We start from the raw sequence: 19,531 nt of genomic DNA on the forward strand, positions 1-19,531 counted from the left end.
CAGTGCTCAGTAAAGACAGATAGAGAGTCAGGCGGCTGCAAGGGGTGGCAGTACGACCCTCTTTTGGGGGGGTCTGATTATAACAAAAATATATACACACATATATGCATGCCCGGGCCGCTAGCTAGCTCATATGACGATAATAGGTCTTTTTAGTAAGCATATAGCTTAATATCTATACATTTAAAATGCCTATTTTACTTTTCCTGATAGACACGTCCGCCTCTATGAATCAGCGCACTTATTTGGGTACGACGTATCTGGACATTGCTAAAGGCGCGGTTGAGATCTTTATGAAGGTAAAGAATAATTTTACCCCGACTTTTTCAGCTTACTGTTGTACCTTGTTGAAGTTGAGGGTCCATATAATGGAATGAGTCGAAATTAATGTGTATTGTTTCGTTTTCTTTAACAGCTGCGTGCCCGAGACCCGGCTAGTAGAGGCGACAGGTACATGCTAGTTACATTTGATGATCCACCATACGGAGTTAAGGTAAATAAATACTGTTAAATTGTGTTTTAATGTGGTTAAATCGGAGATATTTGTCTGACAATGAGGCTCTACTGTCCCTCTGGTTCGTAGCTGCGGGTTTGGGCGGCCTCCCGGTGGAGAAAACGGCTAATTTTTGTTAAAATACCCGCAGACCCGGAGCAGCGCAACCTCTGAACATGGCGGACATTTTGCTTTTGTGTTGGGAAAGCTCTCAGGCGCTGAGATGGAGGCGGAGAGATTTATTATCCGCTGTGACGTCTTGAGTGACGCTATGATGGGCTAACTCTGCCTGGATTGGACAAGTGTCCCGCACTCTTTTTCATACCGTCCTTTAGCATCCGCTCCGTGGCTGACCTCTGTGCATTCCCATTGGCCAGTATGGACAAGGCAAATCAAACGTGTTTGATTTGTCAAAGGCCATTACTGAATTTTGTTTAAGCAATTCGTTTTTCCTTGCCCTGTGTGAACTCAAACTGCTGTCTTTCTTATGAATAAGTACCCTGATTAAATGTGAACTTCAACACCACCACAATCAGAGAACATGCACTTCTCCCTCCCATTGCCCCTTCCTCTCCAAGTTCTCATAAGTAGTCCTTACATATGAATAGAATACCCACATTCTCTTTTAGAATGAGGGAACTACTATTAACATAATAATCATGTTAATAAACTAAAGAACAATGGAACTAGGGCACATGGCAGTGACTATTTACACAGTCAATATTACTGTGACTGGTGCCATTATAGACACAGTAAAGGCCTGGGTCTTTAATCAACATGGCCTACTCTCCCATGTGGCAATCACATTTCAACATAGAGCGGTCACTGAGGTCCCAGCTTGATCTTGTGAGTGCACCCCTAATCTTTATGATTGGTCTTTCAGTTGAACTTTCTGGGACACCCTAGGTGTCAGATGTCAGCACTGCTGAGGAGATTATTTAACAGTGTCAACATAAGTGATTTACTTAGTGGTAGTATGTCAAACTATGCTGACATGACCAAACAGAATTTAGATACAACAGAAGTCACCTTGAATGAAAAACATTGTACATTTGTTATTTGAAAACTCATAGTGTGCAAGCCCATTTCAGAACACTGTGTCTCCAGAAATATTCTAAAGTAATCAACACACACTGGAACTTAGATTGTAGGCTAAAACCAGATTGTATATTCAACACAACCAACCAAATGAACCAAAACCATAGTATTTCAAATGTGATGTCCACATTAGTTGATATGTGTTTAGTAGCCTACATGAACATGAGTGTCTGAGGGTATTACAAGGCCACAAGGCTTGTTAAAGTTGTGGAAGCAAAGTGTTTTTTGTGGCACACATGCATTAGCATGCCATTGCTGTGTAGTATGTGTATCTGTATGTGTTGCCTGCATGTGCAATTGTATGCCGTCTTGTGGTTTGACATTGACACTGACGCTGTGAGTGACTTAACTCCCAGGCAGTTCATTAGACTCGTCTTCCTGGCAGGTGTCCAGACACTCTCATGGGGGCTTTTTTCTACCCCCGTCTGCTTTGTGCCCCCCACCCCCAACCCCTTCCCCCCTAAATCATCTTATCTCAGAACGACAGCGCATCACAAAGAACCCTGTGCCCAGACCATAATCATTTGTCCACCTGCTTTGTTGACATAGGCAGAGGGGTGACAACACTTCATGCTTGGCATGTGATGTGCCAGCCCTGTTCACTTAAGCATTTTGAATGAATGATTCCAAGAATGAAGATTGAACATTTGTTTTCCACCCAAGCGTAGCTTGTTCTTTTACCTCACTTTGCATTTCACCACCCCCCCCCCCCCACCCCCCTCTTAGCCCTTAGTCTCTTTCAAGCATCAGTGATAAGGCATAAGGAACAGTTTTCTCTGGAGTAATATCTTTAGTGTGGGTCGCACATGTTCAGACCGGGGCAGAATCTGAGTGATTGTGATTCTGATGTCTGTGCGAGAGTGGCTTGTTCACGCTTGTCAATTATTCATGAGCTTTTCAGCAGCTAATCAGAGAAGAGTTCCAGTGAGCCTCCAGTTCTGACAATGCCCTCCTTTCCTGTCTCTGTGCCTCACTTGTTGTCTCATTCCTGGACAAGTAGAACATTATTCTTAGCTCTGTGGTTGATGGGCTGTTTTTCCCCCCTTCCTGGCATGACGACATGCAGTTTGGCAGCCGATGCATGTTTGCAGAAGCAGTTCATCCACTTATGAATCGAGCAACACCCTTAAAGGCCAGAGAGCGCTCCTCCTTGGTTGCGTTGCTGAGACGCTAATGAGAAAAACACTCAGCCTGTTACACCTAGGAAGAGAGGAGCTGGTTTCTGTGAACGTTTGCAGAGGAAGCTTGGGTGGTGTTTGTGTTCCTTTGTCTCTGAGGCAAGAAGGTCACCCCTAAGCCTCTAAATAGCCAAATTCTTTCAGAGAATAACTATGCAACGGGAAGTAAAACAACATGCAGTTTTTTAAAGCATGAAACATATCCTACAGTTGAATGTGATAGGCCTACAGGGTAGGCTTGTAGACAGTGTTGTGTTGCTATCATAGCTCCATGTTTACCCTTCAGATAAGCTCGGTTCTTATCTCTGGCCTGAATCATGTTTGTGTTACTGTTTGCAGTGCTGACAGGTGACGTTAAGCTCTGTAAAGTTGGCTAGACCAAATCCAGCGTTCGGGACCGTCTTCCACTTTCTGCTCAGCTGTATGGCCATAGTGACTTGTGAGAGTCGGCTTGGAAAAAATGCCACTCAATGTCTTCCCCTTAGCAGGCACCATCCATGCATGGAAAAGCCCAGGGAATGCTGGGAACCACTGTAACATTTTGGGTCAGCGAGGTTCTCCCCGAGAGAGTTAGACAGAGTCCAGATGTGGAGGGGTCGGGGCCACGATCCGTTCACAACCCTGGCCATGTGATACGGGATCATGGCCTCGGCTGGCTGGATAAGCAGTCACTCATTCCACTGTTGTGACGGCTCACCTCTCCACTCTGCCTTTATTACACACACATGAAGGGAATACCACCCTGCATGGATTTGCCATGCGCTCTCTCTCTCTCTCTCTCTCTCTCTCTCTCTCTCTCTCTCTCTTGCACTCTCTCTCACTCTCTCTCTCTCTCTCTCTCTCTCTCTCTCTCTCTCTCTCTCTCTCTCTCTCTCTCTCAATGACTTTCTCTGTGGTGCTGATGTTTGGGTGTCTTCCTTTTTTTCTTTTTCTTTGTCTTCCTCCCCTATTGGCCCATCTCTGTGTCTTTCCTGTTCCTGTGCCTACACGCTCCCTTGTCTAGTGGGTGCAGAGCGGCACCCGGGCACAGTGGCGGCGGGGCCTCCGACTCCACGCGTGCAGGCTTCCTAAGGGGAACAAGTCCTTATCTGTCCATTAATACAGAGCAGCTCATGTGTGCCAGCAGCAGGCTGAGGTGGAGGAGAGGTGGCAGGGGAAGCCATGCCCATGTTTGGGACTGCAGGCAGTTACTTGCCCTCCCTAAACCAGTCCCGTCCCCGCATCTGCCTGGACTCATCCCTTAATCAGCCACTTAATAACACAATATGCTGCACCCCACTCACAGCAAGTGCTATAGGAAATGTGCCGGTGATGGTGGAGTGGTTGTACGCTGAGCTGATTGAATCCCCTCATCTGCGGCTGTCCGTGCACACTAGTGCGCTCTCTCTTTGCCTCTCTGTGTCACTTTGCCTCTGCCTCCGTCTCCCTTTGTGCGCTGGAAGCCAGACAGCGTTGTGATAATAGAGGCTCTGATCGCTGTCGCACTCCCACAGATGCAATGAATTGTTAATGCCAAGGCAGAGAGAAAACAGAGGGATGGGTGGGGAAAAATAGAATTACTCTCTGGTTTGAATTATTGAGGGTGAGCTAAGAGTCACACTTACACACTCGGGAGGCGTGCACACACACGCACATCACACACACATCACAATCACATTACACACACATCACACACACACACACATCACACACACACCACTTGCGTCCGCTTAACATGCCGCCCTGGTGCTGTGGGTTATTTTCCCGCGGTTTAGGGTGTGCATGTGTTATCGCCATGGGTTTCTCCCCCTGGCCGTCAGAATGTGTGTTAGCTGTGTGTGTTCTTGCCCTGTCATCTCATCCTATATAGCAGATCTGTGGGAGGACCTAGCCTGTTAATTAGCCATTCCACTGCTTTGAAAGAAATGTGCTGTCTGTGCATGCTTGTGTGCACTCTGTCAGGTTCTCACAGTATTTGAACGTTGAAGGGGGAGAAAGGGTGCAGATTTTGGCCAAAGTCTTTTATTGAATGTGAGCTGGGCTAGAGACTCTGTCATCCAGCCACTCACGCACATGCACACGCGCCACGGGGCGGCACTGGGTTAAGGACGTACAGTAGGTTTTTGAAGTAATATGGGTCAGATCTGCTATACTGCAGCAGCAAAAATGTCATCTCCAGAGAACCGAAAACAAACCGAATAAGATCCTGTATCGCACTAATTTTATCTCTAAACTCCCATGCTACCTAGGTACACAAGCACACACTCACTCTCACACACAAACATTGAGAACAGCTTATCCTATTTGTTTCCAACCTGACTATCTGTCTGTCTGTCACTCTCTTTCTCTCTCTCTCTCCCTCCCGCACTCGTCACTTAGGCATGGTAGTGCTTACGGTGAAAGTGGTAAGCCTGCAGGTCATCCGTAGATTAAGCATAATGCTGGAGCTGAAAGGTGCTTGACCTCGCCTGAGGAAAGAGTGAGAGCAGCAATGCTTAATAGACCATGGGATTATTTATTTATATATTTATTTAGATAGTTATTTTGATATGTCCATATTGCAGTTGTCAGAACTAGAGGTAAATGTTTGCCAGATAAGCCATGGGTTTAAAAAACAGTCCCACCGATCGTCACTTTAATATTAAACTGTGTTTCTTCCTGGTTATGTGTGCATTTGTGCAATGCACTGGGCAATGCCATTATGACGATCTGTTTCATGTTGTGTGTGTGTTTGTGTATTTCAGGCAGGATGGAGAGAGAACCATGCCACGTTCATGAGCGAGCTGAAGAATCTGCAGGCGTCTGGGCTCACGACCATGGGTCAGGCCCTGCGCTCTGCCTTCGACCTGCTCAACCTCAACAGACTGGCATCTGGCATCGACAACTATGGCCAGGTACCTTGATATGGTTGAACTGGTCTTCGCTGACCCTTATCAGCATTTAACACATTTAACACTAGAACAGAATGCTATGTACATATTTCTTTTTAATCCTGTGATTCTCATGCATAGGCATTATTCCGTGTCAATAATGTAAACTAACCTACAACCTAGAAGTCATGCAGTTCCATGCATTTACTAAGTACTCACGCAAGCATTATTTTTCAGAAAGATAGTCTTTCAGAATGATATTCCTTACTGCACTGTAATGACCACATCTTTCTGACTGTCTGGGCTGTGAATATGAGCTTCTTGTCCATTACCTCCACAATTTCTCACTCTCTCATTCCCCTGTCAGTGCACCCATTGTTCCCTCACGCTCCCAGTCTGAAAGCATGATGGATTAGATAGGGGAAGGGGGGTTGGGGGTCAGTCTAGCAAAGTATAGCGCCGAGGCAGTATGTAAATCCACTTACTGTCTCCTTGCGGGGAGAATGAGCAGGCGTGCCCTGACCCCTACAGCACACGCTGGGAGCCTGGCTCAGTCCAGCAGTGGCTCGCTCTCTCTCTGAGGTTTTCGCTATCGCTGGACTCCCAGTAGCTGGGAGGGAGCTATGATGCATGAAAAGACCAGAGGATCAGAACCTCACTGATGGTTGACATCATGGAATATTTCAAAAAGTTTGTATGAAATGATCAAGTGGAAGCAGCTGCAGCATAGCAGGCTGAGTGGAACAAAATGGAGGAGTTGGGGTGTGGGGGTGGGGGGTTGCAAACAAATGCTGACACACACACACTTCTATTCTGTGTAGAATTTATCCTTGGCTCCCACTGCTGGTTCCAGAGTTACGCAATTCTCCGGCCCTTCTGGTCAGAGAATGGTGGTCAGAAAGCAGACCCTCTCCGGAGCTTGAATTTCCCCTGGGGATCAATAAAGTATCTATCTATCTATCTATCTATCTATCTATCTGGAAGCAGGAGTGGGCAGGCATGTGTTGGGCTCGCTAGATGGAAAGTCCTTGCTTAACTTTTTGTTTTTCTCTCTCTCTCTCTCTCAGGGCCGTAATCCTTTCTTCCTGGAGCCCGCGGTGATCATCACAATCACAGATGGGAACAAACTGACGCACAGCTCAGGTGTATCTGACGAGGTGAGAGGTCACGGCCCTGGACCCCATCCATCAGTCTGATACCAGCAGCATTGTTTGAAATATTGAGCAGTTTTCGAATATAATTTTGTTCAGACAATAGCACAGACAAACAGCACTTTGAGCTATCTCCTTTGAGCTGAACCAGTTATGTTATATATTTATAGTTTTTGGAATGTTTTCTTCGGAATGTTTTATCAGACACCTGCGTCCATATAGTTGCAATATGTAACTTATTGTAACATATTTTTGGATGCTGAGGTCCCGGTAGTGGGCAAGGGAGGACTGTGAATTGGTTACTGTTTCAATGTCTCCTGTTCCGCTTGTGGGGAGCTGCGCTGACTCCTCTGACTTCCCTCTCCTCCCAGCTGCACCTCCCTCTGAACTCCCCGCTGCCGGGCAGTGAGCTGACCAAGGAGCCGTTCCGCTGGGATCAGCGCCTCTTCGCTCTGGTCCTCCGTCTGCCCGGTGCCGCCATGCCGGAGAACGAGCAGCTGGGCAGCGTCCCCACCGACGAGTCGGCCATTACGCAGATGTGTGAAGTTACTGGAGGTACCACGGCACCTGAGCTCTTTACTATTATTCTGCCAGAGATGGACGCATGCGCACACACACACACGCACTCACACACTCTCATTCAGGTCATCACACATACACAAACCACATCTAGATGACCAAATATGTGTGTGCTCATATACATTTTCACACTCTCAACCACAGACACACACCCACGCATCATACAGTAATAATAATTTCCTGTGTATTCGCCGCATTGTGTATAAACAGCAGGACAATGTTTTATGCAAGTTAAAAAACAAAACCATATTAATACCGTGTATTAACCTCATAGCCCCCGTGTATTAACCTCATAGCTGAAGAAATTTAGCAAAATCAATGTATAAACCTTGGCTAATAGTTGGGAAATTATGGTAGACACCTATATGCACACACTTTCCTACACATGGACAGGCGTGCATGCACAGATACACATTTGCATACACCAGTCTTCTTAAACATTCAAAACGGGAATACACCTGTGAATATTTAACACAATACGCCCACCACACAAAAACATACACATGTGCTTACACATACACATACACACACAGGCACCCGCACATGCACAAATACTTGCTCTAGTGTCGTTTCCGCCCCACTGCATGGCTGCCAGAGCGGTTTCCACTGTGTTAAGTAATGCAGAGCAGATACGTTTCCATGAGGGAAGGTCAGAGGAGCACATTGGCCAACAGAGCACATATAAACACCCCACACAGCAGCAGTGTGTGCATGCTGGACACACATGAGCTCCATGGCTTCATGGCTGTGAGAGTGGCAGTTGAAATGACTGCTTTGTGGACCTCATGGATTTTTCTTTTGTCTCTTTCCTTCTTTCTTTGTCCTCTACCCCTACTCCTCTCTCCCTCTCTCTCTCTCTCTCTCTCTCTCTCTCCCTCTCCCTCTTGATCTACTCCTCAGGCCGTTCGTACTGTGTTCGCACTCAGAGAATGCTCAACCAGTGTCTGGAGTCTCTGGTGCAGAAGGTTCTGAGCGGTGTGGTGATTAATTTTGAGAAGACGGGGCCGGACCCCCCTATGCTGGGAGAAGGTAGGCTCAGCTATCAGCAGTCAGAGTCTAGAACAGTGATGTATGTCACCGAGCAGCCGGGACTCTCTGAGCAGGCTGGGTGGCTTGTAAGCAGATGTGTGTGAGTGTATTCGGAGGAAGGGAATGTCCACTTAGCATTTTAGGTTTGGGGTGGAGTAGCTGAATGGCTTGTAGATATTTATGGCCTCTCTTTTCTGCTGTCCCTCCCTCTCTGTCTGTCTGTCTGTCTCTCTCTCTCTCTCTCTCTCTCTCTCTCTCTCTCTCTCTCTCTCTCTCTCTCTCTCTCTCCCTCTCTCTCTCCCTCCTCTTGCAGATGGGCAGGTTGATCCGACCCGGTCCGTGTCGTCCTTCAGTCCACAGCCCTGGCACAGCTGCCACAAGCTCATCTACGTGCGTCCCAATCCCAAGACGGGGGTGCCCGTGGGCCACTGGCCCATCCCCGAGTCCTTCTGGCCCGACCAGAACTCGCCCACTCTGGTGAGCATTGGCATCCGTTTGACCACCAGTTGTTCTTACTGCACTCAGTCAGACAGGACAGGTCACCAGCCATAAGTATGAAAACCGCTCAGCACAAATGGTGTTGTTGTTTTGTACCATCATGCCAAGGTCAGACTGTCCTATGGGAGATGGGAGTCGTTCCCTAAACTGTGAAACCAGAAGGAAGCCACAGTTTGCCTCACTTGCAGTCAGCAGCATTTTGTAATTTAGATTCAACCAGATGTTCCAGAAAACAGATGCTACTCTCACACTCCTAAAAGTTGCCTTACCATGGAGACTTGGAGAAAGCATACTGACAGACTGGCACACACGCACACTCAGCCGCACACCCACTCACTCCTCCACACATGCGCACACACACTGATCACCACTCTGATGCTTCCTCCTCCTCTCGTCTGTCCTCATCCCAGCCCTCCTCCTGCTCCAGAACATCAAGCCCACTGCAGCTGTACGGGAGCCCATCTGGCCTCGTGTGATGCGCTCTGAGCACACAGAGCGTCAGGAACACCTTCCTTTAGGGACGCTCCTCGTCACCCCCCCACGCGGCCTCGCGCGCCCGGGGAGGGGACTTTTACAGGGCATTAAAACGCTCTCCTCTAGGAGGCTGGCCACTGGCCACCAGCTTAGGCACTCATCAATCAGCCGCGGTTCCTTAAGGCTGGTGGGCCGTTTGGGATTCTCACGGGACACCGAGTGCAGACAGTGCAAAGCCAGCAGTACTGAAGGATGATCATACACTGTAATGGCTTCAGGCGTTTTTTGTGGAACTCCGTCAGCCATAAGGCACATATGCCCCCATCAGGCTTCAGTGTGATCATGCCTCAGCAGGGCAGAGTTCAGCTCCGCTCAGGCCATTTACTCTGATCAAAGAGAGCGGAGGCCTCATATCAGGCAGGGATCTTGGCTCTCCCCTGAACACCCTGATCAGTCTGTTTAATGGAGAGAGCAGGAGGGGGTTTAATGTTCAGGTGCCCTCCCTTGACCTCGCACTCTGCCAGCCATATGATTTCCTTCCTCCGCTTCTCTCCCTCGTCCTCCAGAGCGCATGAAACTGAAAAGCACAGTGGGCGTGAGCAGAAGCTCTTGTTCCTGTTGCTTTAGAAATTTTGTTTTTTTTAGACTTTGTTTTCAGTGTGGGTATTTTCGAATGTCAGAGCTTGAAAGGAGTATTTTTTTGTGAGCTGGTGCGTTGCCGTGGGATATGTGTGTGGGCATGGGTTTAGGGTTTAACATAGTGGCTGGCTGGGCTTTGCAGGCCTGCAACAGGGGAACCCAATGCCTCTGACTTGACATGTACAGACGTTATTTTTGGGGGCCAAAGGCCTAAACATACACAACACACACAAGCCCTGCTTTCGAGCGACAGCCAACAAGTCTTTGCAGCCATCCCTTTTTAACATCAGTGTCTGTATCCTAAGTGTGTGTGTGTGTGTGTGTGTGTGTGTGTGTGTGGATGGGTGTGTGGGTCTGATATAGATAAACAGCTTATGATGCCATTTGTCTGGTATGGGTGGGGGCTTCCTCCACCCAACTGGGCCCATGCTCCACTCCCTCAGTCTCTTCTCTTAACACACACCATGCTGATTCCATCCCAACCCTCTGGTCCTGTTCCTTGTTCCCTGGCAGCCGCCCCGCTCTGCCCACCCGGTGGTGCGCTTCTCCTGCGTGGACTGTGAGCCCATGGTGATAGACAAGCTGCCCTTCGACAAGTACGAGCTGGAGCCCTCGCCCCTCACGCAGTACATCCTGGAGAGGAAGTCACCGCACATGTGCTGGCAGGTAGGCTCCGCCTTGACAGTCAAAGCAGGATGAACTCGCACACCCAACACTGCCCATTTAATTATGTAGCTTGTCTTGTACTATTTGTCTAAACAAATAGGTGAAAAGCTGAATTATATTTTGTATACAAAGCCTTGGGTGGGACAGATACAACAATATAATAATAACAGGCTTCACGTTGGCAACACAGACATAATAACTATACTATACAGTGCTATATTTTGAATGGATGCAGAGCTAGTCAGAAGTGTATGTTGGGAATCTTTGTATGAGATGGTGTTTCAGGATTATGTATGGTTTGCAGATTAGCACTTAACAACTGTGCCAGAACAAGCCTGTTGTAAAAAAAAGAGGCTTGGCACAAACACAACCCAAGGCAGCTTGTAAGTTGTTTTATATCCGTGTTCTATTTTAGGCAGATACAAATAAGTAGTTCTGTTCACAGCTAATGTTCTGTCAATGACTCACAGGCTTGGGGGGCATTTAGATGTAATGATGCAATGCTCTGTCCATTCACCCTGCACCAGTTTGGAATCTCTGATGTGGTCAGGTTAAAGTCTGCTACGCTCCTTTAAAATTTGGAATTTTCCCACATGAGTCTGGAGAGGATCAAAGGGCATGGAGACATGGCCCAGATCAGATCAACCCATAAACCCGCCATGACCACGCCCTTTGAGTGTCGTAAACAGCTCCAGGCTTGGAGTTGGCACACTGGATTGGTACTCCATAGGTACTCCACCTATGCAGCAATAATAAGCGAGGGAATGGTAAGATGTTAGCGGTTAGCAGCCAGACTGATTAAGCACCATGAGCGCAGAGAGACGGCAGGTGGCGCGCCGAGGGAGGCCATCTCTGGAAAGCAGCCCCGTCCCTGCTCTGCCCCTGGGGGACGGCCGGCATGTTGGGCTGCAGCGCTGGGTGGGTGGGAGGCTGGGGAGGGGACAGATTTAGTAGGAGCGTCTCTAGAGGGGCCTCCTGGAGTAACGAGGCATGGAGGCAGCGCAGCGCAGCGCAGCACTGGTCCCAGAGGCAGCGCTGTGCGTGCTCGGTTGAATATTAAGACAAACGGTGGAGTTTAAAAAGCTTGAAGCTACAGCATTGTAACCCTTTCTCTCTCTCTTTCTCTCTCCCTCTGTCTCTCTCTCTCTCTCTCCCTCCCCCTCTCTGTCTCTTTTTTTCTCCGTCTCAGGTGTTTGTGAACTGCAGTGGGAAGCACAGCGAGCTGGCTCACCCGTTTGGTTACCTGAAAGCGAGCACCACGCTCACCTGTGTCAACCTCTTCGTCATGCCTTACAACTACCCTGTCCTGTTGCCTCTGCTTGGTATGTGTCCCAGCGCGCGGCGTGCATGACTCGCTGAAGCACACCCGACACGCACATGGAGAAGGCTAAAGAAAGTTTAAATAGGGCTTCAACTTACACTATAGCATTACACTGAAAGTTGGTGGTGGAGGATTGGAGCTAATCAGGATATGGTGGAAACTTGAACACTTGAAGAACTGCTGTTTAGATTATTATAATGAGTGGTTCTGTTGGAGGAAAAGCGGTTGGGTTGTGTATCGGCAGAAAAACATAGGCAGTAAAAAGAGATTTTTCAGCTGGTTAGAAGCGTATGGCCACATTTTCCATCCATGCACTCATACTTCTTAATTTAGCCTGATTAACCCTCAAACTCTATTAGGCAGAGGAGCAAATCAAAGAGCCAGACGCTCAGGGCACAGAGACTACATCAACGGCCCCCGCGGGGCTTACTGGAGCATTTGTCACTGTCTTGTGCTTCCGTCGCCTTTTCAAGACTTTTAGCTTGACTAAATGAATGTGTCAGCTATGTTACCATGGAAGCCAAATAAAGGCCTCCAGGGGTTGGATGGAGCACAGTACCTTCCTTAGCATCTCTCCGTCTCTTGTTTCCTTCCTCTTTTCTCACTGTCTCTCGCAAACATGTCTCCCAACAGACGACCTGTTTAAAGTGCACAAGCTGAAGCCAAACCTAAAATGGCGACAGGCCTTTGAGATCTACCTGAAGTCCATGCCACCATATTTCCTACTGGTAAGACCCTACTTAGTCAATTCATCTCAATAATATCTAATATATGATATCAATAAAATGTTGTTTGAAAGCACATTTGTATATTAGGATGATATTCTTCATTAACACTACTATCATCTTATCTGTGCTACAGCCCTTGAAGAAGGCACTGAGGATGATGGGAGCTCCGAATCTAATCTCAGACAACATGGACTGTGGCCTGAGCTACAGCGTCATCTCCTACCTGAAGAAGCTCAGCCAGCAGGTCAGTCCAGCCGGCCCGGTCCAGCTCAGCGCGCTCCAGCCAAGTCCACTTTTATTGACACTGACAGGAAAGCAGTGGGGGAGAATATTCAGACCGAGACAAGCCAGCAGGGATCTATTATTTATTATATCTGCAAGAAGCACATGAAACGAATGTTCAACAATAGCAGTTACATGAAAAGAAACAAGACCCTGCTGATGTGCTTGCCTTGTATTTTCTTGGATTAGCTGTTCTTTGGCTAACTAGACCCTTGTCGTTTCTCACAGGCCAAAATCGAGTCAGACCGTCTGATTGCATCAGTGGGCAAGAAGCCCCCTCAGGAAACGGGCATCAAGGTGAAGAACCACTCCAACGCCCTGTCGCTGGCGCACCGCCGGGACTTCAAGCAGCTGCTCCAGGGGATCACCGGGGAGATGCCGCTGCGGCTCGCCGACATCAACTTCAAAGAGTTTGCTGGCTTCCAGATCGCACTGCTCAACAAGGTACCACCGCCAGGCCATCAATGAAATATTAACGCCAGAGATCATGTTTTTTTGGGTCGAGATCGATTTGGCAGAGGGGGATATGAAAAGCCAGCACTGTTTGCTTAATATGATCAGATTCAAGAAGGCCTTTGAACATTAGACATAAATCACATTTTTCTCTTCTCACATTTTTTCTCCCTCTATTTCCTGTGAAGGATCTGAAGCCCCAGGCCTATCGGAATGCCTATGACATTCCAAGACGGAACCTTCTGGATCAGGTGACCCGCATGCGCTCCAACCTTCTGAGGACAACCCAGAAGCTCATTAGGGGACAGGATGAAGGTAAACAATTACAAAAATATACACATTCACTCTTCACTGACTCACATTCACTGTCAAGTTTAAATTAAAGTGTTAATCATTGGACTTTTGTACTTACCTACTTAACGCTTTTCCCATTGCACTGCACTGCATTGAACTGCATTACACTAAGGCCCTCATAACAGTCTGTTTTGATGCTGCATTATTACAAGTGAGCATATTTCCATTGCCACAAGGAAGGACAAAGGGCTTCCACTTTTTGTTCCAGTAATACGTGGTTTCAAAACACTGGAAGGAAGGTGTTCACACTGGAAAAGTGATCTTTTGGACACAAATACAAGATATTTCAAGGAATTGCCTATGATTTTCTTTTTATTGATGGCAACGAAAAACATGTAAAATATAATTGCCATGAGCTTGCTAAACAGCCATAGAAGTAGCAGTTGAATTGAAAGCAGCTGCTGTAGTCTGAAAAGATGGGGAATAACCCTGTTTGTCCAAGCGCTGCTGCAGTGGCCTTATTTTGTTTTAAACATCTGTGTGTGATGACAAAGGCCCAATTATGCAACTGCGGTGAGCCTTAAATGTTTTAAGGCCAATTTCCATTTACCAGGCAAGAATCCATGTTGTGATGATCCATATGTGCTGGCAGAAAAAAGCAAAAACAAAATGTATTGCCTCAGAGATGTTGTGTAATTTGGTTCAGGGATTTTCTCAGGCAGCTGTGGTTTATGCCAAGTCCTGTCTATTAGTTTGATGTGAAGAGGTCACCAGTGGCTATTTGTGTTGTATTTGTTTGGTATCAAAACAGGCCTCTCTCATCGCTTTGGACTCTGTGTACTAGTGGTCACAAGAGTCTACTTTATTTGCTAACTCTACCCACATACTCCCCACAACCGCTCAGAAAGACAAACCTGAGCCCCACGTTAATAAACTCTAATGGAGTTCCCCTGGTCATGCCCTTTCCAGTGGTTGGAGTGCAGGACGTAACGGATGTGTCTGGGGCCTCATTGCTCTTCTCTCCTCCACAGACTACCTGCACAGCATCCCCGTCGGCCAGATGGGCAACTATCAGGAGTACCTGAAGATGATGCCCTCGCCGCTGCGGGAGATCGACCCTGACCAGCCCAAGCGCCTGCACACGTTTGGGAACCCCTTCAAGCAGGATAAGAAGGTACCCATGAGCTAACAGGCCCCTGCACTCCCAACACACTCCATTGTTCCGCTTCCTCTGATTCTATATGACATACTGAGAGCGCACTAGTTATTCTGAAGGCCTTCCTTCCTGTCTGTGGACCTGCATCACAATGTGTGGCCTCTCCCCAGGGGATGATGATCGACGAGGCCGACGAGTTTGTGACGGGCCCCCAAAACAAGAAGCGGGGCAACTCGGGGGACCCCAACTCGGGCGCGGCGCCCAAGAGGCGGAGGAGCATGTCGCCACTGCTGCGGCGGCCGCAGACCCCGCCCATCATCACCAACCACGTGGTGAACAAAGGAGCACCGGGAGCTCAGGGCCAGCAGGGCCTCATCAAGCCAATCCCACTGCTCAAAGGTAATTAGGCTGGGAGAACAGGAGGAACGCAGACTAATGAGCAGAGAGAGAGAGAGAGAGAGAGAGAGAGAGAGAGAGAAAGGAAGAAAAGACAGAGAGAGATGGGTCAAGACAAAGGAAGGTTGTTGGAGAATTATTTAGTTATGAGCGTTAAGGAGAGCTCAGCGCTGTTGCTGCTTTATCTGGCATGAATGAGTGTACAGTATTATGTTTGAGTTTGGATTCAGTGTGTGAGCTCCACAGCAATAGCCATAGCTCTTACCTCTGAGTCATCCTATCATATAACCACTGCAGACTTCCTTAGGCTGACGATGCTTGAGAACGAAACTATTTAGTTGAATGATTTGGTACAGGCAATATCCTGCAATTGGTATAGTGAAATGTTATTTAGTGTCCCTTCCTCATACCTTTTTGTATTGTTTGAATTGAGTGTGCCCTACTCCCATTGTTTCCAAGTGTATTAGGTAAGCTCAGTCAAGTTTGCTTGCTCAAGCATAAAGAAATATGTATCATTGTCTAACTGTGGACAATGACATATACACCAGCTGTGGATGGAATCCAGTTATCTCTAGGCTCAAACGACAGTGTAAATGATGCCTACACAGGTGAAAAGGTCACAGAGAAAAGGTCTTTTTTTTTTCTTCAGTCAAAATATTTACCGTCAGCCTGTCTCCCCCTACAGGAGTGGAGGAGAACAGTGTCCTAGGAACGGAGAGCAATGGAGACCGAGGACCAGGTACAGAGGCCAATGACGGCTGGCCTGGAGGGGTGGACGGCAGTCCTGCAGGCATCTCATTGGATGAGAGGGGAGGGGGTGGCCTGAGTGACAGCGGCGAGGACCAGTCCGGAATGGACGAGTGTCTCAGCGAGGACGGCCTGGACGAGAGGCCGTTGGACCGCCAGCAGAACTGCGAGGGCCTGAGTCCTCCCAGCCAGGAGGGGGTGACCGACGGGAACGGAGGGGAGAGCACCCCGGGGACGGTCATCATGATCCCGCTGGAGGGTAGCAACGCCGAGCTGCGCTCACGGGTCATCAAGGAGGTCCGCAAGCCTGGTCGCAGTGAGTATCCCCAGCGCCTACACACACACATACACACTCACACAACAGCTCTCACACAGACACACACACACAAATAACAGCTCTGGGCTCAGACCCACACACCCACACACCCACACACCCACACACCCACACACACACACACACACACACACACACACACACACACACACACACACACACACTCATGCATATACAGTACATACCAGGCATTCTTATTCCATGACATGAAGTAATTTCCACTGAAGTCCCTTTCTGGCCTCTGTTTCACTTAACTGATAGTGAAAAGAGAACATGCACATGTTAACAGAGAGATTGCCCAAGGGCTGCTAAATGGTTAGAATGTGGTTACAGAGGTTGCCTGTCTGAATATAGCTGTGTGCATATGCCAGCTAAAGCCCTGAGCTGGACTAAAAGGCTTTTCTTTGTGAGCGTGTTTGACTGTGTCAGGTTCAGTGTAGAACAAACCATTGTGTTGTGCTATATAAGGCTTGAGGTTGATATTGATCTTGATGGTCTTAGCTTTCTTCTAATCTCTGCCATGTGCCTCTCCCCAGACTATGAGACTATCTTCAGGCTACTGGAGGAGGTGAAAGGGCCGGTGTCTGTGCAGAGGTACTTCATCCACCATGCCATCAAAGAGGCTGCCAGGTGAGTCAGAAAGCCCTACCACACATACCCACTGTTATATTCATTGCCTTTTTTCATACTGATGCATTAACTATACCTGCTGTAGGCAGAGTAAGCATTTCCTCCTGACAGACTGCGGTCGCTGTAGTTCAGGCCCTCAGTTCACTGAGTGCACAAAATAATTGGCAAGGATGGTTGCCTGTCTCCTCTGATATTTCCTGAGTGGCTCATACAGTCAGACTGTTTCTAATTACAGAATCCGTTAGTATTTTATTTAAAAAGAATCTGTGTTTGTGGTGGTTACCAGGATGCAAAGCAGGCCAGATGAAGTGCTAACTGCACCTTGAAGGCTTTCAAATAGTTGTTTCCTGTATTGAGGCACATTGTGTCCAGTAAATGCTGCCGGAGCCAAAAGACATTGAGGTCGCATCTGTTGTGCCCACCACCAATCTGGCACCCTGCAGTACCCCTGTGGTGCTACACGGGCACACGCCGCCTGTCCACTTTCTGCCTTTCACTCTTCCTGAATGGACACAGCCTCCTGCTGCCTCAAATTCACCCTGACATCTCCTCTTGCGCTCTCCTTTTCTCTCACTCCCTCACTCACTCACTCCCTCCCTCGCTCGCTCACTCTCTTCCCATCCCCCGGCCATTTCTGTTCTCTGTGACCTACACCTCTCCCTCTGTGTCTCTGTCCTTCCTCCCATTCCCTCATGTGTGTCTGTTCTCTCTCTCCGTCCTCTCGGTGCAGGTTTAAGAAGCGGGTGCTGATCCAGCAGCTGGAGACGGCTCTGGAGGAGATGGAGGAGAAGCAGATGCTGCCGCAGAGGGTCAACAACATCCACGGCAGATAGTGTCGCCGCCTGTCCTCGCTGACCGCAGACAAAGAGAAAGAAGAGATGGAGAGATATACACACACAAACACGCACGCAAGACAGAAGGCACGGGAAGAGAGAGAGAGAAGGGGCCACACTGACACACACACACACACACACACACACACATACACACACACATACACACACCAACTGACCCTGATGAGGAGAAAAGACTGACCAATCAGCAGCTCCCTCAGGGCACAGCTGAGCCCAAGGAAAGGGAGATATGGGAGACACAGAGGCGGATGTCAAGATCCAGATTTTTTTCTTTTTTTAAGACAAAGGTCATGCTAGTTTGAGTATTCTTTTTTTTGGAAAGGGGGGGGGGGGAGGGGTGTTCTGAAAGTCATGAGACATTAAATCAAGACTCACAGCTACTGTAGTCTGTTTCTGAACCAGCTGACCACACCGACACCGCATCTACAGATCCACAAAACACACTCCAGATAGTCAGCATGATGCACAGTGTCCTCGGAGCTTCTAAGAAGCCACGGGTCAGGGCTGGAGATTTTTGTTACATGAAGCCTAACCTTCATGCAGGTGAAAGATTGGAAATGTCACAATGTCAGATGTAGTGTAGTATGATTCCTGTGGTTTTTAAACGAGCCACAGGTTTATAGACCAAGGGGGGGTAACCATTGGCCACCCAACAGCTGATGTGTTCTACACCACTACACAGCAATAATCAGAATGGCATCATTTGCTGAGGGAGCTCAACTTCCTGAATTGACACCACTTGAAATTCAGTGTGGCTGCAAGCTTACAAGGTAGGGAGAGCAACTAGCTGGTTCAATTAACAATCTGAGGCCCACATGAAAAGTCTACCTCAGTCTGATATGTGGAGTTCACTTTTCTGTGCTCTGGGATAGGGTGTGATTGACAGATAGATCCTGCAAGTACAAATGTCTATTGATGAAAGTGGAGGACCTTAATGTGGCCGTTGCTTGTCGACAACCTCCTCACATGCAAACAGTCCTTTAAGCAATAGTCTCTGAAGAACACTGGCTCTACAATGAGGTTCAGCACTTAAAACAGGCTGGTAGATGTCCATTAGGACTTGGAGAGAGAGGGGGGAGGGGGGGCACGTGTTTGGTTAAGGCCTGGCCCACGTTGTGTTCGGGTCCACAGAACTTTCATTGTCCTGCCTCAGAAAGTGTGTGGTGGTCCAAAATCTCTGCAGCCCCCATCATACGTCACCTGTTCCTTGTGGGGCAGCTGCAAAGGCCTTCATTTGGCAGTTCATAGTAACTTGTTGGAGGCCATCATAAACTCCCAGTTGTTGTTCCTTGAGTTTGTTTTTTTGAATAGCAGATGTATACTACTTTTAAATGTTCATAAATAAAATATAGATTATTTTTGGATGGTATTCTTACCAGAACCTAAAAATGAGAATATTTTAAAAGTTGTATAAAACATTTTGTAAACTGTTATTATATATAAAAATCTGAAAATTTTATGATTTTTTTAAGAAACAACAAAATAAACATGACAAAGTTCAGACTGTGTGCGTTTATGTACCAATGTAGATATGAAACTGAAAATAACTTCAGGCTTTGTGTAGTTGTATACATCTGAGGTAGCAATACACCACTACCACTACTACAGTGCAGTTCATTGGGTTTTGGCTTTTTTGTATGCAGACTAATCACATAGCCACTGGCCAATTTCACCAGGTTATG

At 47.8% G+C, this 19,531-nt stretch overlaps 1 protein-coding gene and 1 long non-coding RNA gene across 2 annotated transcripts; one reads left to right on the plus strand and one right to left on the minus strand.

Annotated features, from left to right (window-relative positions):
- The first annotated feature begins 20 nt into the window (after nucleotides 1–20).
- ints6l (integrator complex subunit 6 like) lies at nucleotides 21–19,328 on the plus strand. Its single transcript, XM_076292474.1, has 18 exons — nucleotides 21–299; nucleotides 416–493; nucleotides 5,493–5,642; nucleotides 6,686–6,775; nucleotides 7,141–7,324; nucleotides 8,249–8,377; nucleotides 8,691–8,854; nucleotides 10,502–10,654; nucleotides 11,844–11,976; nucleotides 12,609–12,703; nucleotides 12,837–12,947; nucleotides 13,214–13,429; nucleotides 13,627–13,753; nucleotides 14,764–14,906; nucleotides 15,059–15,287; nucleotides 15,970–16,347; nucleotides 16,902–16,995; nucleotides 17,726–19,328. Exons 1-18 carry the CDS (start codon nucleotides 189–191, stop codon nucleotides 17,826–17,828), a joined length of 2,688 nt encoding a protein of 895 aa, XP_076148589.1. The 5' UTR covers nucleotides 21–188; the 3' UTR covers nucleotides 17,829–19,328.
- Nucleotides 13,024–16,040, minus strand: LOC143132745 (uncharacterized). Its single transcript, XR_012988358.1, has 3 exons — nucleotides 15,947–16,040; nucleotides 14,343–14,377; nucleotides 13,024–13,077 (listed from the first exon to the last, which is right to left on the minus strand). It is a non-coding gene; the product is annotated as an uncharacterized LOC143132745 (long non-coding RNA).
- Nucleotides 19,329–19,531: the final 203 nt, after the last annotated feature.

This window comes from Alosa pseudoharengus, unplaced genomic scaffold (assembly GCF_046254945.1).
Source record: "Alosa pseudoharengus isolate Yale_2024_CS ecotype anadromous, Long Island Sound unplaced genomic scaffold, YU_APseudo_1.1 YU_APseudo_1.1_scf_19, whole genome shotgun sequence".
Classification (NCBI taxonomy): domain Eukaryota; kingdom Metazoa; phylum Chordata; class Actinopteri; order Clupeiformes; family Clupeidae; genus Alosa; species Alosa pseudoharengus.

Excerpts from the sequence above, each read along its gene's own strand:
- ints6l (XM_076292474.1), top strand. The coding sequence starts at position 189 with ATGCCTATTTTACTTTTCCTGATAGACACGTCCGCCTCTATGAATCAG. Across the intron at positions 12,704-12,836 it reads TGCCACCATATTTCCTACTG|CCCTTGAAGAAGGCACTGAG; the intron begins GTAAGACCCTAC and ends TCTGTGCTACAG. Across the intron at positions 12,948-13,213 it reads TGAAGAAGCTCAGCCAGCAG|GCCAAAATCGAGTCAGACCG; the intron begins GTCAGTCCAGCC and ends CGTTTCTCACAG.